This window comes from Hemicordylus capensis, chromosome 4, assembly GCF_027244095.1.
Source record: "Hemicordylus capensis ecotype Gifberg chromosome 4, rHemCap1.1.pri, whole genome shotgun sequence".
NCBI classification, from domain to species: Eukaryota; Metazoa; Chordata; class Lepidosauria; order Squamata; family Cordylidae; genus Hemicordylus; species Hemicordylus capensis.
Genome location: NC_069660.1, coordinates 260,232,312 through 260,255,829, shown reverse-complemented (window position 1 = coordinate 260,255,829; position 23,518 = coordinate 260,232,312). Strand labels below are relative to the sequence as shown.

The window sequence follows — 23,518 nt, the reverse complement described above, 5'->3', positions numbered from 1 at the left end:
AAGGCATGACAAGGTAGCAGGGATGATACACTGGAACATCTGCAAAAAATACAAGCTACCTGTAGCCAAAAATTGATGGGACCACAAAATTTGAAAAAGTTGTAGAAAATGAAGATGTAGAAATATTATGGGACTTTCGACTACACAGACAACCACCTGCCACACAATACACCAGATATAACTGTAGTCGAGAAGAAAGGAAAACAAGTAAAAATAATCGACATAACAATACTAGGTGACAGCAGAATAGAAGAAAAAGAAACAGAACCACCAACAAAATACAAAGATCTATACTTCGAAATTGAGAGGCTGTGGCAGAAGATGACTAAAATAATCCCAGTAGTAATTGGTGCCCTAGGTGCAATTCCAAAACATCTTGAAGAGCACCTCAACACCACAGGGGCCACAGAAATCACCATCAGCCAATTACAAAAAACTTTACGAGGAACAGCCTACATTTTGCAACGATACCTATTGCAACAATATCGATAACAAAATTCTGGCATCCAAGGTCCTTGGGAAGGACTCATGTCTGGATAAAACAAACCAGCCAATAACACCTGTTTGACTGTGCAAACAAGAAATTATAATATATTGTTATAACCGCAACAGTAGTTACTCTTTATGTATATGGCACTACATCAGATTATCACCCAGGAGAAACTTCCTAAGAAATAAGAATAGTATTGATGGCAGATAGTGACTGCAAGGGAATTATTGTTGATCCTCTAGGTATTTGTAGGGCATCTCCACAGGATTCAATCTACAGTACAGGAGATCCTTGATTACCACAGGTTCTGCATTGATGGTTTCACTCAATCGTGGGCTACCTGCGTGCATATCTATTTAGTTACCGGGGGGTGAGGGTCCATTTACCTTATTTGTTATCTACCCCTGCGATAGCTAGATCTTAACCACTTGTGTTGCCTCTTTAAGTCTTCCTATGCACCAGCTTCTGGGCTGGCACATGGGGATTCTTAAGGCAACTCCAACGGGCCACTTGCACAGACCACTTAAAGCCTCCCTGCACGCTACCTGGTAAGCAGGGAGAATGACCATTTAAATGACCCAGCCACTCATGTCACCTGAGTGTGGAACCCAACCGCTTTTTTGGGTTAAACACTCCAATATCGCATATTCACTGTTCACAGAACTTTCCCTTGCAACATTGAAGGGTTTCTGATATTGCCTACAAAGAAGTATATTTCTATGGGGCAACAGGCATCTATAGCCTGGTCTTTTATTCCATGACCAGTTACCAGGTATTGCCACAGCTTATATGGCTGTTCCATAGGTGAAAGCTTAGGCTTGTGAGTTCAAATGTTGGTTCCAGCTTACAACCATGGAAGGAAAAAGTGTTTGGCAAGTGAAAGGAAAGCTGGAAAACTCTTCATATCTTTGCATTACCAAAGTCCACAAATCAACAAAGTCCCATCATGAAAAAAAGTTAATTTATTTCTGTAAGTTCCTCCTACTTACTATGTATGTTAAGCTTGAGATAAAGAAATAAAAGTATCAGATTACTGCTTTGTCTGCAATAAAAACAAACTTGCAGAAGCAAAGGATATTGTACAAGGGTACTCGGCCAAATGGCTAGTGGTAGCTTTCAACATTCTTTCCAGATCGCCTCATTTACACTAAAACCATTGTACATCTTAAGTCAGTAGTGTTGGATGGTCAGTATGGTATTCTTCCTATTGATGCCAGGATCTCCTCTCTCTCTTCAGCTGTAGGCATAGCTGGATTTATTCCATCTTTTCTTCTCTGCATCATGATCCCATTCTAGAAATACAAACACTTAATAATTTAAATCAATCTATCTATCTATCTATCTATCTATCATTAAAACTTTTATACCGCCCTTCCAAAAGGCTCAGGGCGGTTTACATTAAAACACCATTAAAATCCATTAATAATTTAAAAAATTATAAAACATAAAACAATAATTAACAATTAAAAACATAACACAACAATTAAAACAATCAGAACAATTTAAAAACAAGTTTTAAAAAGCTGAAAAAGCCTGGTTGAAGAGATGTGTTTTCTGAAAATTGCCAGAGATGGGGAGGATCGTATCTCAGCAGGGAGCACATTCCACAATCTTGGGGCAGCAGCCGAGAAGGCCCGTCTCTGTGTAGCCACCAAGCGAGTTGGTGGCAATTATCACAAAAGTACAGTATTTGAAAATTTTAAATATCGAGCTTCCAATTTATTTTCAGAGACCTGTTGTATTGACAGACTTCCCCTTACTTGTTTCCATACACTGGGGTAAACAAACAACTGTTGCAATGCAGCAGTCCACAGATGTAACCAACTGACACACATCAACTGCAAAGCATTTGGTTCATTTGCAATTACCACTAGCTCATCTGGTGGCTACTCAGGGACAGGCCTTTTTCATTGCTGCCGCGAGGCTTTGGAACACACTCCCTGCTGAAATAATGGTCTTCCCATCTCTTTCAACTTTTAAACAGTCGTTGCTGACCCAGGCTTTTAATTAAATACTGTTTTAATAGTTTCATGTTTTTTTAATAGGTTTCACGTTGTTTTAAATTTTAAATTATGTTTTAACATTTTTATTTGTTGTTATTGTACTGTTATAAACTGCCCAGTTTTGGGCAGTATATAGACTTGTTAAATAAAATAAAATAAAATAAATAAGAGAGGCATTCTTCTCTGTTAAAGTGTACAGCTGGAGAAATTTTGTTAATTCAGTATAGAAAGGACAATAGAAATGTAAAAAATGATTAATAAAATAAAATTAGAATGCAAAGCAACTGATCTGTTCATGCTCTACACCAGCAATGCTGTATTGGCAGCCCACAATAGTCCTGAGACTATTTTGGCATAGCCAGGAAATTATGTGCTCTTTGGAACTGCTCAGAGTAGGGTTTCTTAACCTTGGGCCCCCAGATGATGTTGGACTACAACTCCCAGAATACCCAGACATGGCCTTTGTGGCTGGGGATTCTAGGAGTTGTAGTCCAACAACATCTGGTGGCCCAAGGGTAAGAAACCCTGGCCCAGAGCATCATACTTTACTATACATACTTCATTATAAACTTGGGACTTGGAGGGCCCAATTTCATTAGTCTGCCAAAGCTTTAGAGAAGATGCCAGTCTGAAGAACTATGCAGGCAAAGATGGAATATAATAATAAAGTGTGGTGCTTCATTGCTTAGCTACCAGCAATATCCAGGTAACGCCACCCTGTCCCAAGGTGCCAAATAGTTGTAATCTGGTTTCCAAGCTGCTGGGTAAAAGAAAGAGTGCAACTCTGCAGGCTTAAATAATTAGCCAGCGCCTGATCCACACCAAATCAGAGTTCACACTATCCTATTGGGATTAAATCTTAACACAGATTCTAGGAACTGCATTATTTGAGTCCAGCTGGCTCAACTCTACCTGCATGCACCAAGTTTTCTAACATTGGTTGCACTGCTAAAAAATGTTGCCATGTTTCCATGATCTTGTGAATTCAGATATAAAAATATCAGATAACTTCAAACTTTCCAATTACAGTGCAAATAATGAGAAATCTCAAGCATACTTACCCAAAATTTTCTGCAGCTTTTGTACCTTAAAAAATATATGCTGCACATATCCTTATTGTAGTTATTCTCATCCATACATTTTGTAGAGGCATCTGTTTCCTTCAATATTGAAGAAATTGAATGAATATCAATATCAAGAAATTGAATGAATGAATGAATATGAAAGGAATTTACACTTTATCCTAAGCATACTCATGAGAAAGCAAGACACGCTATACTCAACGAGGCATACTTCTGAACAAACCTAAAACTAGGAGTCAGGTAATGAGTTCAAGATGTTTGGTACCTGGTCAGCTAAATAAAGGTAACTAATAGACATGCAGCAGAAACAGCACCCTGAACTTCCTTTCCAAATGAACACATCCCATTACTATATGTGTCAAGTAGTATACCAAGAACTTGGATATGTACATGTTGGTGCCTCTCCCCCCGCCCCCCCCCCCGGGCTACCCTAAGATAAAGGCGAGTCACCAGTTACGACTAAGAGGTATGAATGAATGAATACCCTATAACATCACCCAACTGCTTTTGATGTACTGTCTGATCTATAATTGTAATAAAGTTTCTCTCTCTCCCCTCACAACTGCCTGTTAGATGCACAAGAAATACCTGAGAATGCAATTCTTTAAACTGGGTGATATTCAAAGTTAAGCTAATGGATTTCCAATTGAACAGGATCCTATTTCCCTAAAATGTTTTAGAAAGAAGAATTTTAAAAAGTTACACCCACATTTGCAGCTATGTTTTCTATCTATTTAAAATGTGGAGAATAGAAGAGTGAGATCTGGTTCAGGGAATTCTACCAGTTTCCAGAACTGAAGAATACTGCATAAAGGTGAAATACCTAAGCACTGAAAAAGTCAAATACACATACAAAAACAAACTTTTAAAACTGAAAGTTTTCAGAGGTTAAATCTTCTATCAATATGAATAAATACAATTTATGAATAAAGTATGAATAAATACAATTTAGAAAAGCTGTTAAATGCAACAAATTCTACTCAAGTGGGAATCTTAAAGATTTTTAGATAACTGCAGCACAGGTGGCCCTTGTTATTTGCAGGGGTTTCGTTCCCTCCAATTAGCGTGAATGTGTAAACCGTGAACAAGACGACCTTAACTTTATGGGGATTGGGGGGTTAGGTTCCAAGGAAAAAATGCCTTAAAATGCCTAAGAAGTGGGAGGGGCGAACTAGGAGTGGAGCCTCACAGTAGCTTGCTCTCCAGAGCTTCAGGGCTCCAAAAATGTCCCCCCAAACCCCGTCAGCTGCATCCCCCCCTTTTTATTTTAAAAGGAAGAGTTTTATAATGGCTCTGTGCTTTAAAATGGCGGCCAGAAGTGATACCAGAAGTCACTTCTGTAGCTGCAAATACGTGAATTTTCTAACCAAGGATAAAGATAACAGATCTCTATGACCCTTCTGCAGATACATGAAACTGCAATTGCCAGAACCACGGGTGATGAGGACCACCTGTATTCCAGGTGGCCAAAGACAAAATATATCCTATCACAAAGCAGCTTACTTATGTAGCTGAAGCTGCATGGAAGACATTGATAATTCTTTAAAGATGCATGCCTTGCACACTAAATGGTATACAATACTAGATGATCAAAAGAAAAATATGGATATTGACAAAAGGATTCTGAACTAGCATTGTGCTCAAAGAAGAATTCTGGTGTAGATGCTTGTGTTTTTATTATTGATAGTGGTAGACTGCCGCTTCTATTATTGAACAGACACAAGTCAAATACCCAGTTTAACAACTGAATACCAAGCTGTAATAAATTGTAGGCTTCTCTGTGGTCACCAGGAGTCGACACTGACTTGACAGCACACTTTACCTTTACTTTAACCACAGAATCCAGGGAAAGCCCACTACATTCTCAAAAGGAAATTATCATGCAAGTACTGCTGACCTATTTGTTTCAAAGAGAAAACCTCTTTATTGCACAAAGCAAAGATGTGCATTTCCTGGAAATTTTTGAATTGGAAAATTTCTCCATGCAAATTTTCTCATTTTCATACAATCTGCATTTGTTCCCCCCCCCCAAATAACTCACTGTACAAATTTTCCTGATGATCTAATAGATTGACTTGGCATGCTATTTGATCTGATTTGCAATGCTACCTACTTATATCGTAATAAACACCTTCACCATATTAATTCCCCTCATTGTATCTCAAACGTTCTTCAAACAGACAGCTGGAAAATTTCCCATCTCTCTATATATATTTCTCCTAGGTGTGCCTTCCAAAAGGCGTCCAGGCAGCCCAGCTGATTGGCTGGGCTGCGGAGGTGCCTGATTGGCTGGTGCACCGAGGAGAGAGGACAATTGGCCGCGGCGTGGGCCAGGGCCACTGGCGGGCCCGGCCTGCCAGCGACGGGTGGGGCAAGGAGCGAGGAGGAGGACCGGCCGAGGAGGTGGCAGTGGCAGCGGGCCTTGATACTGGGACTGGGGGTGGGGGGCTGGCTGCAAAGGCTGGCAAGTGTTTCTCGGCGGGCCCGACAGGCGGCGGCACTCGGCCCCGCTGGAGACTGGGGGTGGGGGAGGTGGCCGGCCCCAAAAGTGCACAGATGCTCTGTGCAGGGTCGGCTTGTAGAAAAATAAAGTATGGGGAGTTTTTCCTGTTTTACAAATTTTTCAGCGAAAGGTTTTTCCCCCCACATCTCCGTACAAAGTTACAAAATCTAAGTAATGAATCTCAACAATAATACAAGTGAACTGACCGCTAGACAAGGATTTATGTCAAGGTCTCGAAGTCGCTGCAGTTTTCTGGACATAAAGATGTATTTTCTGTTGATGACAGCTAGAAGGGAGGGAAAAACAGCTTTAACAGATACCTACTAAAAATAGCATTTTCTACCTTAATGAGGATTTTATCAGTCAGTAGAAGTGGAGGCAACCCATAGATGATCTTTCACTCTTCCCCCCTCACCCCGGCACCATCTAAAAGCTTTTAATCTCTTCAAATTATTTTCATTAATGAGACTGACTTCTAGAACCCATCCCTTAGTAGCATAAAGAAAAATCTAGGGAAGCCTATGTATTTTCTACCTTTATTGTTCCCACTGCAAGCAACTAACTGGACAATTAAGTTGGGAAAGTTTATACAGGTATGAGTCAAGTCATTCAGATGCAGAGAATTGAGGTGAGGAACAGGAACATTCTCCATACCACTTTCTACCCTAAAGGCTCAACATTGAAAACTCAGAATTCATTACTAAAAGGGGGGGGGGGGGGACTCTGTGTAATAAATTCTCTTTCAGAAGGTTGACTGAAATATATTTTTAAGTTTTAAAAAAATGGTTACAGAGTCAATCCACACTTCTATACATCTCTTTAGTGCTGCTACAGCGTTTTAACTTATCACTAGAACAAGCAAGATATTTATTTATTTGTAGCAGATTTCACCAAGCCTTTGTCTTAAAGCAATCCCACATGAGGGGAAGAAAAATGCTGAATCATCTTCTCTTGCTTTCACCCACAAAGACTGCTCCCCCAATCTTTGGTGGTAGATAATACACTGCCACTACACCCATTAATCAAGAGCTTATCCTCCCCTTGCTTGGGTTAATTTCCAGGGAAACCCTCCTTCTCTTTACTATTGGAAAAGTACACAAAAACCTCCATGTACAAGCCTACACGTGATGAGAAAACTTGGTAGAGTTGCTGAACAATCAAACTGAGAAGTGTGTTGCACCAGAGACAAAAAATCCTTTCCAGCCCCACTTTTCTGGGTTAAAAATCCACTCAAGAGGCTTACTGAAATTGTAAACAAAAAAAGCAAAATAAACTTTATTCCAAATACTACAGACTTTTCCCATCTGAGGCTTTCCCAGCCTTTAGTTACAGGTAAAACGAACACTCAGTAGCTGCAAGAGTATTTCAAAAAGCACCCTCAGATGATATTGGGGCGGCACAATTTAAAAATCGTGGTTATCCAGTTGCAAAGTACATAGACATAAGAAAATACAAAAGGCACCTTTTAAGAGTTTACAAAGACTTTTGCAACTCTCTGTTGGAATGGCACAGGCTCAGCATTTCTTAGCTTAGTTGCAGTACACAAAAAACAACCTAGAACAGTTGTAAATCCTTATGCAAGGCACATGCAAAAACCCGCAAGTTTCTGACACAAACTGACTAGCAAACTGTTCCCTAGACTAAGTTCCTTTTTCCTTGAAAACTCACCCCTCACCTGATGAGATTCAGTTATCCTGCAGTGCTGCCTCTCAAGGATCTGCAGTTCATTTCGTAGCCATCTCCCTGGTTGGTCCACCTCCTGTTGCAAGCCTATCCTGGCTCCCACTGAACAAAGCGAAACCTGCCGCATGGCCCTCAAGGTCCCACCCACTGTGTGCTGAGTGACTGATCAGTTGCCTGTCAGTCAGGACAGGGTATACTTCCAGTTAACTCTTCACAGGAAAGGAAAGGCTGTTACTGCCTGATCATTACACTATTGTTAAATTTTTATACTGCCTTTCATTAAAACAATCTCAAGGTGGTGATGTCAATAGAGTACTTTTAAATGCTACAGAACACCTTCAGCTATATGGTGCAGTGCAAGGTTGCTAAATGTATTATCCTCACTATATAGTAGCAAGGCCTTTACCAAATTCCTTCAACTTCTGCCTCAAGTGGAAAACAACAATGCATGTCAATCCTCCTCTGGCAATGCAGTCTGGTACGATGCAGTCTGGTCCTGCAACTGATCCCTTTGCACTGCAGTAGGGAGCAGTATATACAGCCCAGCAGCCCTTAGCAACATTCTTTCTGACAAGGAAGCAACTTTCCTGCAGCTCCTACTCCTCTGGCCAATGGCTAAAGCTAGGCTGATCTTCCCAGGGTGCAACCTCTCAGTGGTCCTAAGTCCTCTGGTTGAGGGCAGAGGTTACCGTGTGCTGCCCCTCAGGTCGGCAGTCTTCAGGTAATGAAGCTCAAAATGAAAGCCCAGAAAAAGCTATTGATCTTTCAGACACAGATTGTGATTAGAGGGAGAGGAAGAGATAATGTCATCATTCTTGGTGACAGAGTGGGATATAGAACAGACAAATGAAACTAGCCATCCTGATGGACAGTTAAAATGACACGTGAAGACCATTCCTATGCACTCAGCAGCAAACCCACTGTTCTCGCCTAGGCAGAGGCATTGCTAGGTGCTTAAAAGATCCAGGGCCTGGGCTCAAACCCCAACTTTTAAACTCAATCATATTGGCCACAATTTTTTTAAAATATCCAGCATGTATGAAGGTAGAAGCAGCATCAAGCTAAATGAGGCTAGGAGCTCTCTCCCATGTTCTGTGCAGGCACCTCCATGGCTGCAGTTCCTTTCTGGAAGAAGTCATGGAGGAGGGAGCTGGCTGATGAGATTCAGGGCTCTGTGACTCCGTTTGGACCCTGTGCCCCATGGGCCACTCTCTTATGACACCCCTGCTCCTAGATAAATGAAAACAAAAACATGTTTATGATGAAATCATATTGAGCTCTTGGGTAGTGTTATAAAGTACAACAGATATCCAAATTCATTGTTACACCTTAATTACATTATAAGGACAAATAATATAGTCCTTTGTGCCAGTTCAAAAAATGGAGAGTGTGTGTGGGCGGGGGGAAGAATAAGGGTATCTTACAATACAGCAACTCTACCCCCAGCAATGGGTATATTAACTGAATAAACCAAATGCACTTGCATTTTTAAATGCAAAAATATGAACAGTATATGTTTGAGTGCTAAATGTAGTTCATATTCTTAAACAAGTTTGCATTTAATAAGAAGTTTAATATAGGTTCCTCCACCCACCTGGACCTTAAGATCTTCTTCGGAGGCCCTCCTCCAAATGCCCCTGCCAAACCAAGTGTGGCGGGTGGCTACTAGGGAGAGGGGCTTTTTGGTGGGTGCACCCAATTTATGGAATAGCCTCCCCAGTGAGATTCACCTGGCTTCTTGACTTTGTTGTTTTAGATGCCAGGTAAAGACCTTTTTGTTCACTCAGGCTTTTTAAATTTTGATTTTCAAATTTGATTTTTAACTAATTTTAAGAGAGTTTTAAAATTGTTTTGTATTTTATCGTTTTTCCCCTTTTGGTCTGTTATGATAATGTGTTATGCTTTTTTATTTCAATCATTTCATGTTTTAATGCTGTGTTGTGAACCACCCAGAAAACCATTTGTTATGGGGTGGCTAACAAATAAAGTTACAAATATTTATATACTGCTTTTCAACTAAAGTTCCCAAAGCAGTTTACATAGATATTAATAAAAATGGCTCCCTGACCCCAAAGGGCTCACAATCTTAAAAAAAAGAAAGAAACATAAGACACAAGCAACAGCCATTGGAGGGATTCTGTGCTGGGGATGGATAGGGCCAGTTGCTCTCCCCCTGCTAAATAAAGAGAATCAGCACTTTTAAAAAGTGCTAGAACTAGTCAAAATAGTCTTACTATCAATAAAAGGCATAAAATATCTGAGAATGTCCATGGTTAACTGTCCAACCTAAATATTCCTTTTTGAACTTTTTTTTATTTAATGTGTATTTTTTTAAATGGGACTAAATCCAAATACCTGTCTTCAGTTCTTATCCATGTTAACATTTCACTTTTTAAACATATCCATTAATACTAAAATGTGTAGACACTGACAAGTATTTGTTCTTCAACATATTGGACCTCAGGCTTTTTTCTGTTTAGAAATATCAGAATATTTCCTGCTGCTCTTAACTCCAGAGACATTTTTGGCAGTAATTAAATGTGTCAGTGAAGGAGAGTGCTTTGGAATCCACAAGGTTGTTTTTGTGCAGCAGAAAATTTTTCTATTAAATGTTAGGCTGCTTCCTAACTGGAGGTCCTTGCCCATAGGGTTGACAGTGCATATACAGTAGTGCAGATGCAGTAGTGCTACATTACAGAAGGAAGAATGGCTAGCCTTATAACAAAAAAACTGCATCACAGAAGAGGGAAATCGCTGTGGTAGGTAGGTGTTCGGATTACAGCTTTAGGGGAGCGTGGGAGAGAAGAGAAGACACAGGCAATAAAAAATGTTCCTCCGCTCTTTTGGACACCATATGTCATACTTAGTGGCACCACCAACAAGTGGTACAACACCACCCATTACTGACTGCAACACCAGTCAGCAACTAGTTTTAGATGAGACATTATGTGAAATATATGGGCCAGTGTCAGCTGCCTAAATTGGGCTAACAATTGCATGTCCTCAGCTACTGAGAGCAGCAAGGCCAAATGCTACCCCTTAAGAAGCAAATGGTAATGTCAACACTAGTGCAACCATTTTCCCCACAGGAAAGAACTTGCTTCAGCCCTGGGACTAGTAATCTCTATTTACCTACAACCTGACATCCAGATTTGAGTTGCATTTCCCCCCACAAAGGGGACAGAGTGCCTGACATTGCAGGAGAACAGGCAGACATTCATCCTGTTGCATTTGAATCTGTAAGAGCCTCTGGTTGTTGTTTTTTTCCAGATATGTTGAAGGTCCCCACTTCTCATAACTCTGAAGAAAAGCGTAAAGATATGGTGAAGATAAAGTGTGCCGTCAAGTCGGTGTCGACTCCTGGCGACCAGAGCCCTGTGGTTTTCTTTGGCAGAATATAGGAGGGGTTTAGCACTTAGCAATAGCAATAGCACTTACATTTATATACCGCTTTATAGCCAGAGCTCTCTAAGCTGTTTACAATGATTTAGCATATTGCCCCCAACATTCTGGGTACTCATTTTACCGACCTCGGAAGGATGGAAGGCTGAGTCAACCTTTACCATTGCCATCTCCCACACAGTATGAGATGATGACTTTCAACATCTTCCTATATTGCTGCTGCCCCATAGAGGTGTTCCCTATATGTTTGGGAAACATACCAGCGGGAATTTGAACCAGCAACCTCATGCTTGCTAGGCATGTCATTTCCCACTGCGCCATTATCCACGTACAAATAAATGCTCTCAAGCATTTATTAAGTTTACAAAGCTTAATAGCTGTCTCGATTCCTCTTATGGTCTAGAAGGAGTTCTTTTCTGATTTTAACATAAGAGCTTAATGCCAGGTTAAGAGGAAGAACATGCCAATCTTCAATAAGTAGAGAATTGTTTATTGGAAGTGAAAGGTCACAGAGAGCCAAAAGAATAAATGACAAGTGAGAGAGGAGCAACTCAAAATATCTAGCAGAGGCCACCCACTCCCTCTGTAAGTTATAAATGACAGTTTGTCACATAAATCATTTACAATCTATTTGCGACCCTAGGATACTCCATAAGACCAATCCTGTTAGATCTGAGCAAGCGTCTGTCCAACTAGCTGTTCCCATGAATGGAGAACATAAATACAACAGCTATCCCATGCTGGCCAAGCTGCTTCCCCACAATTCACTGAAACAGAGCAAAAGCATAAGAAAGTCACTAGGCATGGGGAAAGGAAAGTGAGTGCATGTGGGAGAATATTAACCCCAACTACAGAAAAGTGGGAAGAAATAGTACATCTTGCTTTTGATTTTATGTATCTGTCCAAGAGGTTTGCTTTAATGGCTGACAATCTAACACAGAGGCTCCAGAAGGTGTAGATGCTGCAAGCTGGCATTACTCCCCTCAAACACAAAGAGAGGGACAATATCAAAACAAGTGGAAAGGGGGGGAAAGGAGCTTAAACTTCATCTAATGTTGTACATATACCCAATGTGTTTTGGCCTCAGCTTTCCTCAGAGATAAAAATATTTCCTGACACTTACAAAAGATTCCACCATTGTGGACTCTCCGGATGGCATCTATCAAGAATTTTAATACTGTTGAGAAAGGTAGCGGCCAAAACATTAGGCATGTATGCCATATTGGGGAACCAAGCCAAGGTAATCTTGCTCTCAACCTCCCCATCAACTGCTATAAGAAGAAGCACCCAGCTGGGAACAGCAGAAGTAGTAATAGTCATTTTTGGTAGGACCGAAAGGGAAGCAGAGCCTAGATTGTCACACCTGTCACTCACTGATCCCTTTGCCATGTACACAGTTTCAATCCAGCCTCTTTTCTGCTGTTCTATCCCAGTGAGGGCTTCTAGCGACTCTTCATGCAGGCTGACAGCAGGGGCAGCTGCCGAGGTGGTCAGTAGATGCTGAAGCCACTACTATAGACAAGGTCTCTCCTGGAAGGCAGAGCGGCACCAAGATCTCTTCCTCTGCCTTCAGAGTCCAAGATCTCTAGCCCCATCAGGGCTACCCAGGGAATGTGGTGGCTGCTCAGTGTAGAACAATTTCTGTCTAGTTCCTACCCACCATACCTCCCACAGGGGAAGAAAGTATGCTTGTGCACACACGGGGTGGAAGATCCTAAGAACATGGGTGAGAGATAGTAGGCAACAGCCGCTCCTTAGAGCTGCTTCTCTATCCCCTTCACTCTTGGCACCATGGCACAATGGACTAGGAGGAGCAAGGTTCCCCAGAAAGGGCATGAGCCAGGGGGAGCAGCCGCACTTTCTCCTTGCAGAACCAGCAGCAACTACCTTTGCCCAGTAGCTTGCTCTCCTCTCTTGCTGGGGCTGAGAGGGACTCCAGCCTGCAACCCTGGAGAAAGCACTGCCCACCTGTGTAGGCAATACTGAGCTAGATGGACTAAGCGTTTGACTCGGGAGAAGGCAGCTCCCTATGTTCCTATAATCCTCCTCACCACAGAGCCCAAAGAGAAAGCACCAGTGAGCAGTGGACACAAGGTGGCAGCTGCTCTTTAAACACACAGAGCTAGACGCAGCAGTTCCTCGTATTCTCCGAGGCCGCACCGTGAGGCGGATTGGGACCAGCCAGCAGCAGGGCCAACCCGAGAAAGGCGGGGGGAAAGGGGGTGTGGCAGCGGCTGCTTCTGGTAGAAGCCACGAAGTGAGAGAGCGCGAGCAGAGAAGGAGAGGGTGCAAGCGCCTGCTCCTGGCCCCGAACACGCGCGCTCTCCCCCAAGTGGCGCGGTGGGGAGGGCTACTGGTACCAGCTGAGCTACCCAGAGCAAGGAGGAGAGACGGCTACAGGAATCCTGCCTCTGCCCGGTCATCACCCTCTCTATGCGCGGCCCCTTGCAAGAGCAGCTTCCTGGACTTTCACTCATACTTCCTCTGCCCGGGAGACGCAGCGCGGAGGATCAAATCCTCCGCGGGGGGCATCGAAGCAAGCACCCACCCCAATCATTGCCTACCGCTGCCAGCACCATGCTCTCCACTTTCCCTTCTAAAGGACAGGAGCTGCCTGCCTTGCACACTAGGCAAGAACGTAAGCCGGAGTAGTTGGCCAGGCCGAAGCCACCAGCCAAGTCGCGCCAGACCTCGACGGCTTCCGCGCACCAGGGAGCTCCTGGAGGAGAGGAGACGACACTCACTCACCTCCTCCGCCGTCACCGCCGCTTCGAGACCAGCCGACTGGCGGGCTCCAGATTCTTCTCCAACTCGAAAGACGTCAGCGGCTTGGGCAGCCGCCTTATATGAGGCGCAGCCTACCCCATTTCTGGCCCCGCAGCCCGACCCAATCCTACTCGCCCGAACCCTTTGAAGGACAGCAGCAAAGGACTCGCGCATCGGCCAATCCGCGCTCGGTCCCTCCCCTGTCTTTTTCGAGCGGCGTTCTCTCTTACCAACGGGACGAGCCGTGAGGGCAGAAGGCGCCGCCGTCTGGGTGTGGCTAGAGAGCTGAGTGACAGGGGGAGGTGTCCAACCCGCGGCGCGTGTGGGCGGCTGGCGGTGTGGGCGCGGCGTGTGCGGCAGGCTGAGCTGCACCGCAGCGCATACACTACAATGGCTGCTGGAAAGAGGGGAAAGCAAACAATTTCCAGGCCCGCCGCGTCCAGCCCGAAATATGGGGAAAAAATTACAGAAAAATCGGAGAACCCTGTAAAAGGCGGGAAGAAGGCGCTGAAGGGATGCTAAGGCTCCCGCGGTGAGTCTGTTGCGGGTTTGGGGGTCAGGAGCCGGGGTTCAGCAGGGAAATATTAGGGTTATTTAAATTCTGAAGGGGAGGAGGAGGAGGAGGAGAGGGGGGAGGAAAAGAGCGGAGCAGCAGCAGCAGCAAGGAAAGTTTGTGCGGCTCCATCTCTCCCTCCTTCGCACTCCTGGGCTCTGCCGCCCTTCTTGTGGGGGCCCCCGGACGCAACCCGGGAGAGCGCCCTGAAAATACGCCTCACTTTCTTCAGGTCTCGGACTAGAGTTTCCCTCCTCACCCGCCTCCCCCCCCCCCCCAGCCCAGCTTCCCTCTTCCAGTGAACAGAGAGAGTTTCATGAGAGATTGCGAGGAGGGTCTTTGCTTTCCCCTCGCTTCTTGTTAGTGGTTGGGGAGTCGTGCAGAAACTTTGCGAGCCCCCCCCCCCCGCTTTCCCACCTCTTCTCTCCGTGTGTCTCTCTCTTTCCTCCCCCCGCCTTCCCTGAGCTCCAGCGTCTGTGTGCTGTGAATATAGTGACAGCAGCAGTAGCAGCGAGAAGGGAGCGGAAGACATTAGAGCCCGCGGTGCCCAAAAATGAGAGAAAATTAATATAAATTCACCCATAACACCAAATCGGCTACATTTTGCGCAGAAACGTTCCGGGGGGGTTGCACTCTCTGGAGTGGGTGCCAGGGACCCCGCGGATAAAGCTTTAGGGGGTTCTGGAGTCTCTTTGGAGCATGCAGCGCCCTTCTTCTCTCTCTTTTTATTGGACAAAAGTTTTTTTTCTTCCCCCCTTCACCTCATAAAGGATCGAAATTGTCTCCTTTCTGCCTTCGTTAAGCCCGGGAGGCTTTTCCTCCCCTTCTTGTATGGGTTTTGGAGAGAAGTCCAAAAGGCAAGGCAGCTTGGAGGGTGGGTTGCATTGGGGAGTGGGGGGTTCGTTAACTGAAAGCAGGAGAGATCCGGAGAGAGAGCGCAGGGACAGCTTGTTGTCAGTATCATAAACAACCAAAATGGAGGGAGAACTGAGGCATATAACAAAATAAAAAATAGCCCCGAAAATCCCTAAAAATTGCCCCACCTCGTATCCGTGCCCCGATTTTCACCTAGGAGGTTAAATTGAGCCCCGCGTCTCCTCGTGTCGGTTTTTCAGCTCTCAGAGAGCGAGGAGTTAACACTGGTGCCTATTTTTGTTGTTGATGACTGTTTTGGAAAGGCAAAAGCTCTTTTACAGCTCATTCCTGACAATGCGAGAACGTGAAAATCCCCTTTCTCCCTTGAATGGTGGTGGGAGGTGGGAATGCACGAGCTGCACAACTTTGGGGCAATGAGGAGCAATTGCAAAGAAGATAAATGCTGCATTTGGCACTTTGTACCTTTCCTTTCCATGCTCTTTGTTTTTTGGGGGGGCACAGATGGAAGATGGGGGAGGTGGCGCGAAATGTAATACCTATGTATTGCCTTTCTCCCTTTCTAATCAGGATGTGTAAAGCAAAAGAGTAAATCTTTCCGGTTTATGCAGCACCTTTTCGTTGCCTATGGATCCCAAGGTTATTTGTAGCCCGTCTGTAAAGTGCATTCTTTCAGAATAGAATTTACTTGAAGCAACGTGCCATAGAAAAAATGCACGTAGTGAGGTCACCTCTTCTGGAGGAGAACTAGTGACTTTTCCGGGATTGTTTGTTTTATCTGTTTGTATTCCATAAATAATGTAATCTGCGTTTTTCTCATTATATTTATATTTAAAAGATCCCTTGTCTTGGATCACACTGAAGTTTATATGAAAGTTCTGTTGATGGTTTGCACGTGGGATCAGGGACAGAGCAGCTATCTTAAAGAGACAGTTCCTTTTTTATTTCTCCCCATCCTCACCTATGCAGAGTTTCTGGTAAAAGGAAAGTAAATGTCTTAGGTTTGGTAAAGTGTAAAGACTTGAATCAACTTCTGAAGGCAAGTCAGTGACTACTTTTACTGGTGGCATTAACTCCAGTGGGATTGCTGCAATGTATAGAGTCACTGCATACCCTTGTATGAAAAATAGGTATATGGCCCTAAGCATAAGTGCGCACACGTGAGTGTGTAACTCTTCAAGAGTGTATGGTGGCTGCATTTTAATTAACTTATTCATGTTAATTGATTTTGGAACTGTGTGATGTAGAAGCAGTCTTACTGCTTGGCTAGTATTTCAGTATAGTGTTGGCCAGAGGAATGCATGAAATCTAATGACCCTTTATAGTATAATTTAATAGCCATTTGTAAATGTGGATAGGTGTGTTACTTGTATTTGAGTATCTTCAGTTTCATTTTATAGGTTAAACATACAAACCTTTAAACCTGTGTGTAGTGTTCAAATTTGTACATAGGTTTTGAACATAATATAGAAGTAAAAACAATCTTGGAGCTTTGATTTCTCTTTAGTGCCTATGTATACTTATAGGGTTCCTAGACTTGGCTTTGTTGCACTACTATCTAAAATAGAAGTAAATTTGATATAGGTGATTAGTATTTGTTTGGAGCCAGTTTGTTTGGGTTTTTTGGTTTGGACCAGATTCCAGAGAAGTATCCATGATAGATTTTGGTGTGTACAGAAAATGTACAACTGCTATGATGTAAACCTTTTATATAGTCATTGCTTAAATGTTTCTTGAAATGTATGTTGACATCACAATAGTACTTGAAAAAAATTGTTAACCAATCATGCATTTCTCATGCATGCACAGTTACATTTTTATTGAAGTCATTTGCTCTAACAGTATCTAGGTTTTCAATCTAAATTGTTCAGAGAGCAGGTATTATGTCCAAAGAGTTGGACTACATTTTGAGAGAAACTTCATCAGTTTTATTTCATATATTCTGTATCAGAAAATCTGTCTCCGATGATCTACCTGATCTGCAACTTGAACCCATGCATTTTGACTTGGAAGTTAAGTTCTCTGAACTGAGAGGGACTTGAGTGTCATGTGCATAGGATGGAAGCCTTAGTATTTTGAGATCATGGGGCACCTGTACCTTCCTTGCAATATATTGTGCAGTATTTAACTGAGATAGTTGCAAATACTAAGTTCCCTAGTGACCCAGTTCTAAAGATTAAATTACATAAATTATTCCTAGACAGTAGGTCTCTCTTAATGTGCTTAACATGAAGAAATTGTGTGCACATATCTTCTTTTTACTGATGACTTCTCTGTTTTTACTATAAGCTTTTTCTTCTATTTTAATTTAAATGGTAGTGACCTGAAAGCAAACAGAAATTTGGCAAATGGCTGATGCATGCCATATGTTTTAAGAATGTCACTTGAGTAACTAGTGTTTGTAGATAAGTAATTTTCATCAACCAGTTAAAGACACTGAGTTCATAAGTGCATCTAGGATAGCAGGAATTGAACCTGTAGTCTTCGGATCTTATTCTAAATGTATCTGATACATTAAAGAGTTTGTGAACTGTACAGAAGCTTCATCATACACATGAATCATATCAATAAGTGTGTGGCAAGAGGAGTTGAAAGGAACACACAAAATCTGGTGACTCTTCAAAATCAAAAAATTAAAAGCCATTTTGTAGACATGGAAAAGTACATCTATCTCTTACCTGAGTAACTTCAGTTTTATTATATCAATTGTATGCTGCAGAGGAAATATATTCTTTGGAAACCTCTAACTTATGTTCTCCATTTATGGAAGCTTTTAAAATACTTTTAATTTTGAGGGTATGCTACAACAGTAATTCAAAAGGAAAGATTGATAAAACTAACACATAGGTAGAGTAACTTGATTTCATAGGTTTAAAATGCTAAGAATTATAATACCCGGAAACAGTTTAACTTAAATAAGGGAATTTAATTATGTTAGTAAAGTTGTATTTATCTCTAAGAACTTTCAAGTTTATTTGGATTACTGAGATCTTGTTTCAGTTGTTCCAAATCATGTGGATTCTAAAACAGTTATGAATCTTACACACTTCAGTTTCTGTGGAAATACTTTGAAAGGTTCTTATGTGCATCTTGACCAAACTACTATATGATGCTACTTAAGCAAAATCTTTGTCTAAATTTGTTTCTTCCTCTTTATTTAAAACTAGTTTTTTACACACACATTTTTAATCCTTATCACAAAATGTTTAAGGTGGTGTTAAACCACCATAATTTTACTCTGTTAGAACAGATATTTGAAGTTGCTCACTTTAATGTTTTCATCTGATTCATATTGTGAATTGGTCTTGTAGCTAGAACTGTCTTATAATGATATGAACTCATAATGATATGATTATATCTTAGGTTTTATTTCCCATCTGTCTAATATTGGTATCTTCCTACACAGTAAGATGTGTATCTTCTTGGATATTGAAGAATTACTTTGCTTATAGACAGCTTAAGTTTTGGAGTTATAATATGCAATATTATGTACACTGAGTTGCACTATAATGTTAAAATTAATCTCTGAACATATGTTTCTGAAAGAAATACCTGCAAGTATAATTCACTTGTTTGGGGGAGAAAGTTTAATATCTGTCCAATGACTTCTTGTCCATCTTTAACCAATTACCAACTGTTTAAAAAGCCACGGACAACTATTTAAAATAAAAATATGACAATGTAATTATTTTGTACTGATCTGACACAAAATATATGTTTGAAATCTAATATATGGTGGATAGCTACTGCATTAAACAAGTAAAACATCTCAGTAATGGAGAATGTCTATATTAGGAAGCAAACATAAGATATTAGTGTGACTTAGTGATTTTTTTGTAAATGGTGTGGATTTGTGGGTAGAACTGCAGTAGACAGAATATGTTACTATTTCTACTAGACGTTTTAAGCACTTTTAATGGTGTTATGTAGTTCTGTACTGGACAAGTAGCTGTTTTAAGTATAGCTATAGTACATTAGTATCATCCCAGTTTTTGTGCCTATGCTGTGAATATATGTAGCAGTACAAGGGTTGGGTATTAAGTAAGCCATAATGTATATTAGTTTATGGTTTCATACATAATTCTTCGATTACTACCATCTAGCTGTCTATCTGGAACATGTTACATTTGTTAGTAACTCTTCTTTAGGGCATGAACAATCCCCTGGAATTAAATTTTCACAAAATATTTTTACTGAATGCACTGTGGTGTTGGGGCTCCCATTAATATAATTGTTTTTATCTATCTATTTTAAGAATTGCCACATAATTGTGTTAACAAAGCTTTTGTGAGTGTTGGGACTTCATGTGAATTTTGTGCAAATTTGAAAGCTGAGGTCAACAAGTAGTAAAGATTATAGAGTTATATTAACGTTAGGTTAGTTTTGTAAGTTTTAAAAATACTTTGTTCTTAATTGAAGTGTTATTCTTAATAACAGTATGTTTAATGTATAGATGCACCTTTCATCAGTTCCATAATCCCACTGGCTTCAGAACTTTTGTAAAGGTATAAGTGAATCGATAAACCTGGTATAATGTGTGTGAGAGAAGCAAGAGCACTTTGTGTGCATCAGCATCATTTCCTACTACATGACTTTTTAAAAAGAATCTATTCCAAGAGTGGTTAAATAAATATTGAGAATGGGAATCTAAAACTCATTTTTGTTTCATTTTGAAATAAAAATAGAAAAGTGTAAGAGAAAATTAAGAAAAACTCATTTTTAGGGGAGGAAATGCAGTATGAGGGAAAGTGTTTTGTAGTAAGCTGTTATAATCTTATTTGCACTTATTGTGCCAAATGTGTCGCTTTGTAGAGAATATCCCTAGAAATCAGATTAGAAAGTGTTTAATGGGAATTAGTTGTCAGCTTTTTTAAAGACTAAAACTATTCTTTTTTTTAAAAAAAACACCCACTAAGATCTGATTCCTATGTTGACAGGACGAACTGGATTTGTTAATGGTAACTGTTCTTAATGGATTTTTGCTATTTAATGTCAGGATAGCGTCACAAACTCAAATAATGAGTAAATTGTATTTTTTTACCACAAAAATGCTTTTAAGCATTGATCTTTACAAAGTTCAGCAACTTAAACTTACCTAGTCACTATAAAAGTAGAAATTGTAATTAAAATACAATATTAAATGATTCATCAAGACACTAACAGGATAGTGTATTTCAGCATTTGTTTGGTTATTTGAGAAGTTTGATGGTAATCGATGTTCATTTGTGTTCTGTAATTGTTTCAACATACACAAATGTGTTTGGTCAATGAAAGACTGCTGCAACATTCTGAATTACATCTTTGAGAAGTGAAAGTAACCAGTTTTGTGTGGTGTATGAGGTATGTCATATGTAATAAAGTAATCTTGAGAGTATGTAATGTGTAGGGAAATGCACTGTGCTACTGTTACAAAAATTGGGCTTTTTCAGATACCTTAGGTGTATATTAGTGACTGAGATAAGTTTAGAAAACATGCTTCTAAATGTCTTCCACCAAGAAACTAAACATTTAGAGATAATATAAAACACCTTTGTTCCCAAAGAATGGAGATGTCCTTGCATTTAATATTAAATGTGAAGTTCAAATTTGATACCTGGGGGGGTTTGTGTTTTCATTTTTAAAATTATTTGCAATTATAGTATAAATTAAAATATGCTTGTGGAGAATAAATCTGATTACTTTACAGAAAGAGATTTTTCCTATTGATGCTAAAAATTCAAAACCTGACCATTGTTTTTGTTTGAGGGTCCATCTTGCAAGAAAATGGGTACAAACTAATTATACAACAATATCACTTCCCATAGTACTCTAATTAGCACAGAGTAATACTTGTGTATTGTCATAGAGTAGCCACAAATTTAAATAAATAAGGTACATGTAAAACAGAAAAACCTTTCTAGACTTTAAAAACAAACTTATTTTGTCAAACAGATGATATTAAAGCTAATTTTGCTTGTTGAAAGAATGAACTTGTTGTAGTTTTAATTGCTCTCCTCTAGGGGACTTGAAGAAACTCTGAATCTTGCACCAAAAGAGCAACATTGCTTGCTTATATTAAAATGCCAGTTTAGTTGGATCTGGTATATTTTCTTCAGTATTTCCATTCCAGAAATATATATACGTGAAACCATGTCAACATTTATCCTAAACAAAAAATTTACAAAATGCATTTCAGTCTGTTTAAAAAGAATATTGATGAGGGCTTTTGTGTTTCCGATTACATTAACCAAACTGAAGAGTGGTTAAGTAGCATAGGACATATGTCTTGAATCTTGCCCTTAATATAATAAATATTGTGGCTTTTTAGTCTCTACTATCTTTAATAGGGTGGAGGACAAATTCAAGTCCAGCTTCAGTGGCTAGTGAGTGACAACAAACATAACCGTATTAAGGAGGAGACTACCTTGAAATACATCAGGATTGTGACTTTTTAAATACATAGTGTATACAGACTATTTTAGTTGCATCACATTTTTGTTTGTGTACAATAAGGGTCATGGGTGTTCTATAGAATCCACCACATAGGTTGTGGTTCCAAAAGTCATCAGTTTGAAGCCCACACTAACTCTATGCTGGATTGTAACAGATGTGTGTGTTCTGTAGATCTTAATATGATGGGCCAATGCTGGTCTTGGCCCTCCTGATGTTCCTTACTAAAGTTAGAAATTTTTTGTTCCTTATTTCTTTGAGCTCTTGTTACTGCCAGTCTTTTGTCCTTTCACATTTATGCTACAGAAATGTGCTGGTGTTTTTAAATATTCGCAATTGCCTTATATAATTTCTATATTTGCAGCTCCATGTATTTGACTATGCTCAGAGGATTGTTCTTTTCATTCTTTATGGGTAATAGGTGTAGATCCTTGAGTGTATATTGCAATTAAATACATGGTGCCTTGGAAAAATTGTAGGTAGTTGTGTGGTCAATCACAAAAATCAAAAGGCCACAGTAGTATGAGACAAGTTGTCAAAGTAGTAAGAGGACTTTTGTGTGAATGCTTAACATGCAGCCTGAATAATTATTCTGGAGAACTCAAAGGTTTGTTCAGTGCTTTGACATTTTAGATGGTTCTGAGAAAGGTAGTATCCCTGAAGCTGCTATTTTAGTCCCCTCCTTTTTTTTATCTCCTGTGTCTTATAGATGAACTGATGTCTACTTTCTTTACTGAAGCAAGTTTTGTTCTTTACATAATTTTTCAGGATCTGTATAAAATGGGTAAGAAAGCATAAGCTTTCTTAACAGTGGTCCAGTATATGTAGAATATCCATTGAGCTAGTTTCTGCAAAGCAACTTAGCATTTGCTCAGTTTAGGCATGCTAAAAGGAGGCTTATATGAAATCTCCAAATAATAAATTGCTTCCATGGTAGATATACTTTGGGAGAGGCAGTGATTTTATCTCTGTATTATTTTGTTGAATTTTATTTTAATTATGAGTGTACATAGAATATTTTTTCTTTATTTTTGTCAAAGGATTTCATGGTGGCACAAACCGATCTTATCCACAACCCACATTTTATCTTCACAATAACTCTGACAAGTTAAGTTAGTCTTGGGGAGTATATGTGACTGGTTCACAGTCACCCAAAAAGTATCATGGCTAAGTGGAGATTTGAACCCAGGTCTTCCTGATCCTAGGCGAATACCAGCTGCTCTAATTCAAGCTGAGGGTCTAATGAGTCACAACACTTTTTGGATTATAGATTAAAGTTAGGTACTATCAGTTTGAGAGCACCATATTAAGTTAATATTAGTGCTTCTAGCATATCGCAGATTTGATGCTTTTAACAATATGATGTCAAGACAAAGCTAGGACTCTAAACCTGGGCTAACTGGGGGCCACTCCTGGCATAACTTGGTACTTATCTGACAGGTGACCATGATTTGGAACAATATGTGTGCATGACATTATAATAGAATGTTTTTTCTGTAAGAATACTTCTAAATGCAATTCATGGATTCAAAACATTATGGTGAACTCCAATTTGCCTGATGAAAGAATTACCATCTTGTGATAATCCCTGCTAAATAAAATGGCACCTTTGGATGATTCTCATATAAATTTTTAGCAGGGGGAGAGCAACTGACCCTATCCCTTCAGTGGCTGTGGTATCTCCCTTGTATTTCTTTTTAGCTTGTGAGCCCTTTGGGGCCAGGGAACAATCTA

At 40.5% G+C, this 23,518-nt stretch overlaps 2 protein-coding genes across 7 annotated transcripts in view; one reads left to right on the top strand and one right to left on the bottom strand.

The window, feature by feature from the left end:
• Nucleotides 1–1,434: 1,434 nt before the first annotated feature.
• CHCHD7 (coiled-coil-helix-coiled-coil-helix domain containing 7) lies at nt 1,435–14,047 on the bottom strand. Of its 3 annotated transcripts, none has more exons than XM_053248047.1 (4): nt 13,912–14,047; nt 6,285–6,364; nt 3,555–3,653; nt 1,435–1,782 (listed from the first exon to the last, which is right to left on the bottom strand). In XM_053248047.1, exons 2-4 carry the CDS (start codon nt 6,336–6,338, stop codon nt 1,678–1,680), a joined length of 258 nt encoding a protein of 85 aa, XP_053104022.1. In that variant the 5' UTR covers nt 6,339–6,364; nt 13,912–14,047; the 3' UTR covers nt 1,435–1,677. The 3 variants fall into 3 exon arrangements, with proteins under 3 accessions (XP_053104022.1, XP_053104023.1, XP_053104024.1); XM_053248048.1 differs by lacking the exon at nt 13,912–14,047 and adding an exon at nt 8,866–8,890; XM_053248049.1 differs by lacking the exon at nt 13,912–14,047 and adding an exon at nt 7,754–7,987.
• A 165-nt stretch (nt 14,048–14,212) lies between these two features.
• Nucleotides 14,213–23,518, top strand: part of PLAG1 (PLAG1 zinc finger) — a 47,129-nt gene continuing 37,823 nt past the window's right edge. For 2 of the 4 annotated variants that reach the window (XM_053248040.1, XM_053248041.1), the window contains exon 1: nt 14,213–14,461. The gene's annotated coding sequence lies outside the window, so the exon portion shown is untranslated. The remainder of the gene's footprint in view (nt 14,462–23,518) is intronic. The other 2 variants (XM_053248043.1, XM_053248042.1) reach the window with 2 other exon arrangements.

Bases quoted from the DNA above. Each gene is read 5' to 3' on its own strand.
- CHCHD7 (XM_053248047.1), bottom strand. From the start codon at position 6,338: ATGTCCAGAAAACTGCAGCGACTTCGAGACCTTGACATAAATCCTTGT. The intron at 3,654-6,284 runs GTCAGTTCACTT...TCAATATTGAAG, and splicing joins ACATAAATCCTTGTCTAGCG to GAAACAGATGCCTCTACAAA. The intron at 1,783-3,554 runs GTAAGTATGCTT...TTGTATTTCTAG, and splicing joins AAAGCTGCAGAAAATTTTGG to AATGGGATCATGATGCAGAG.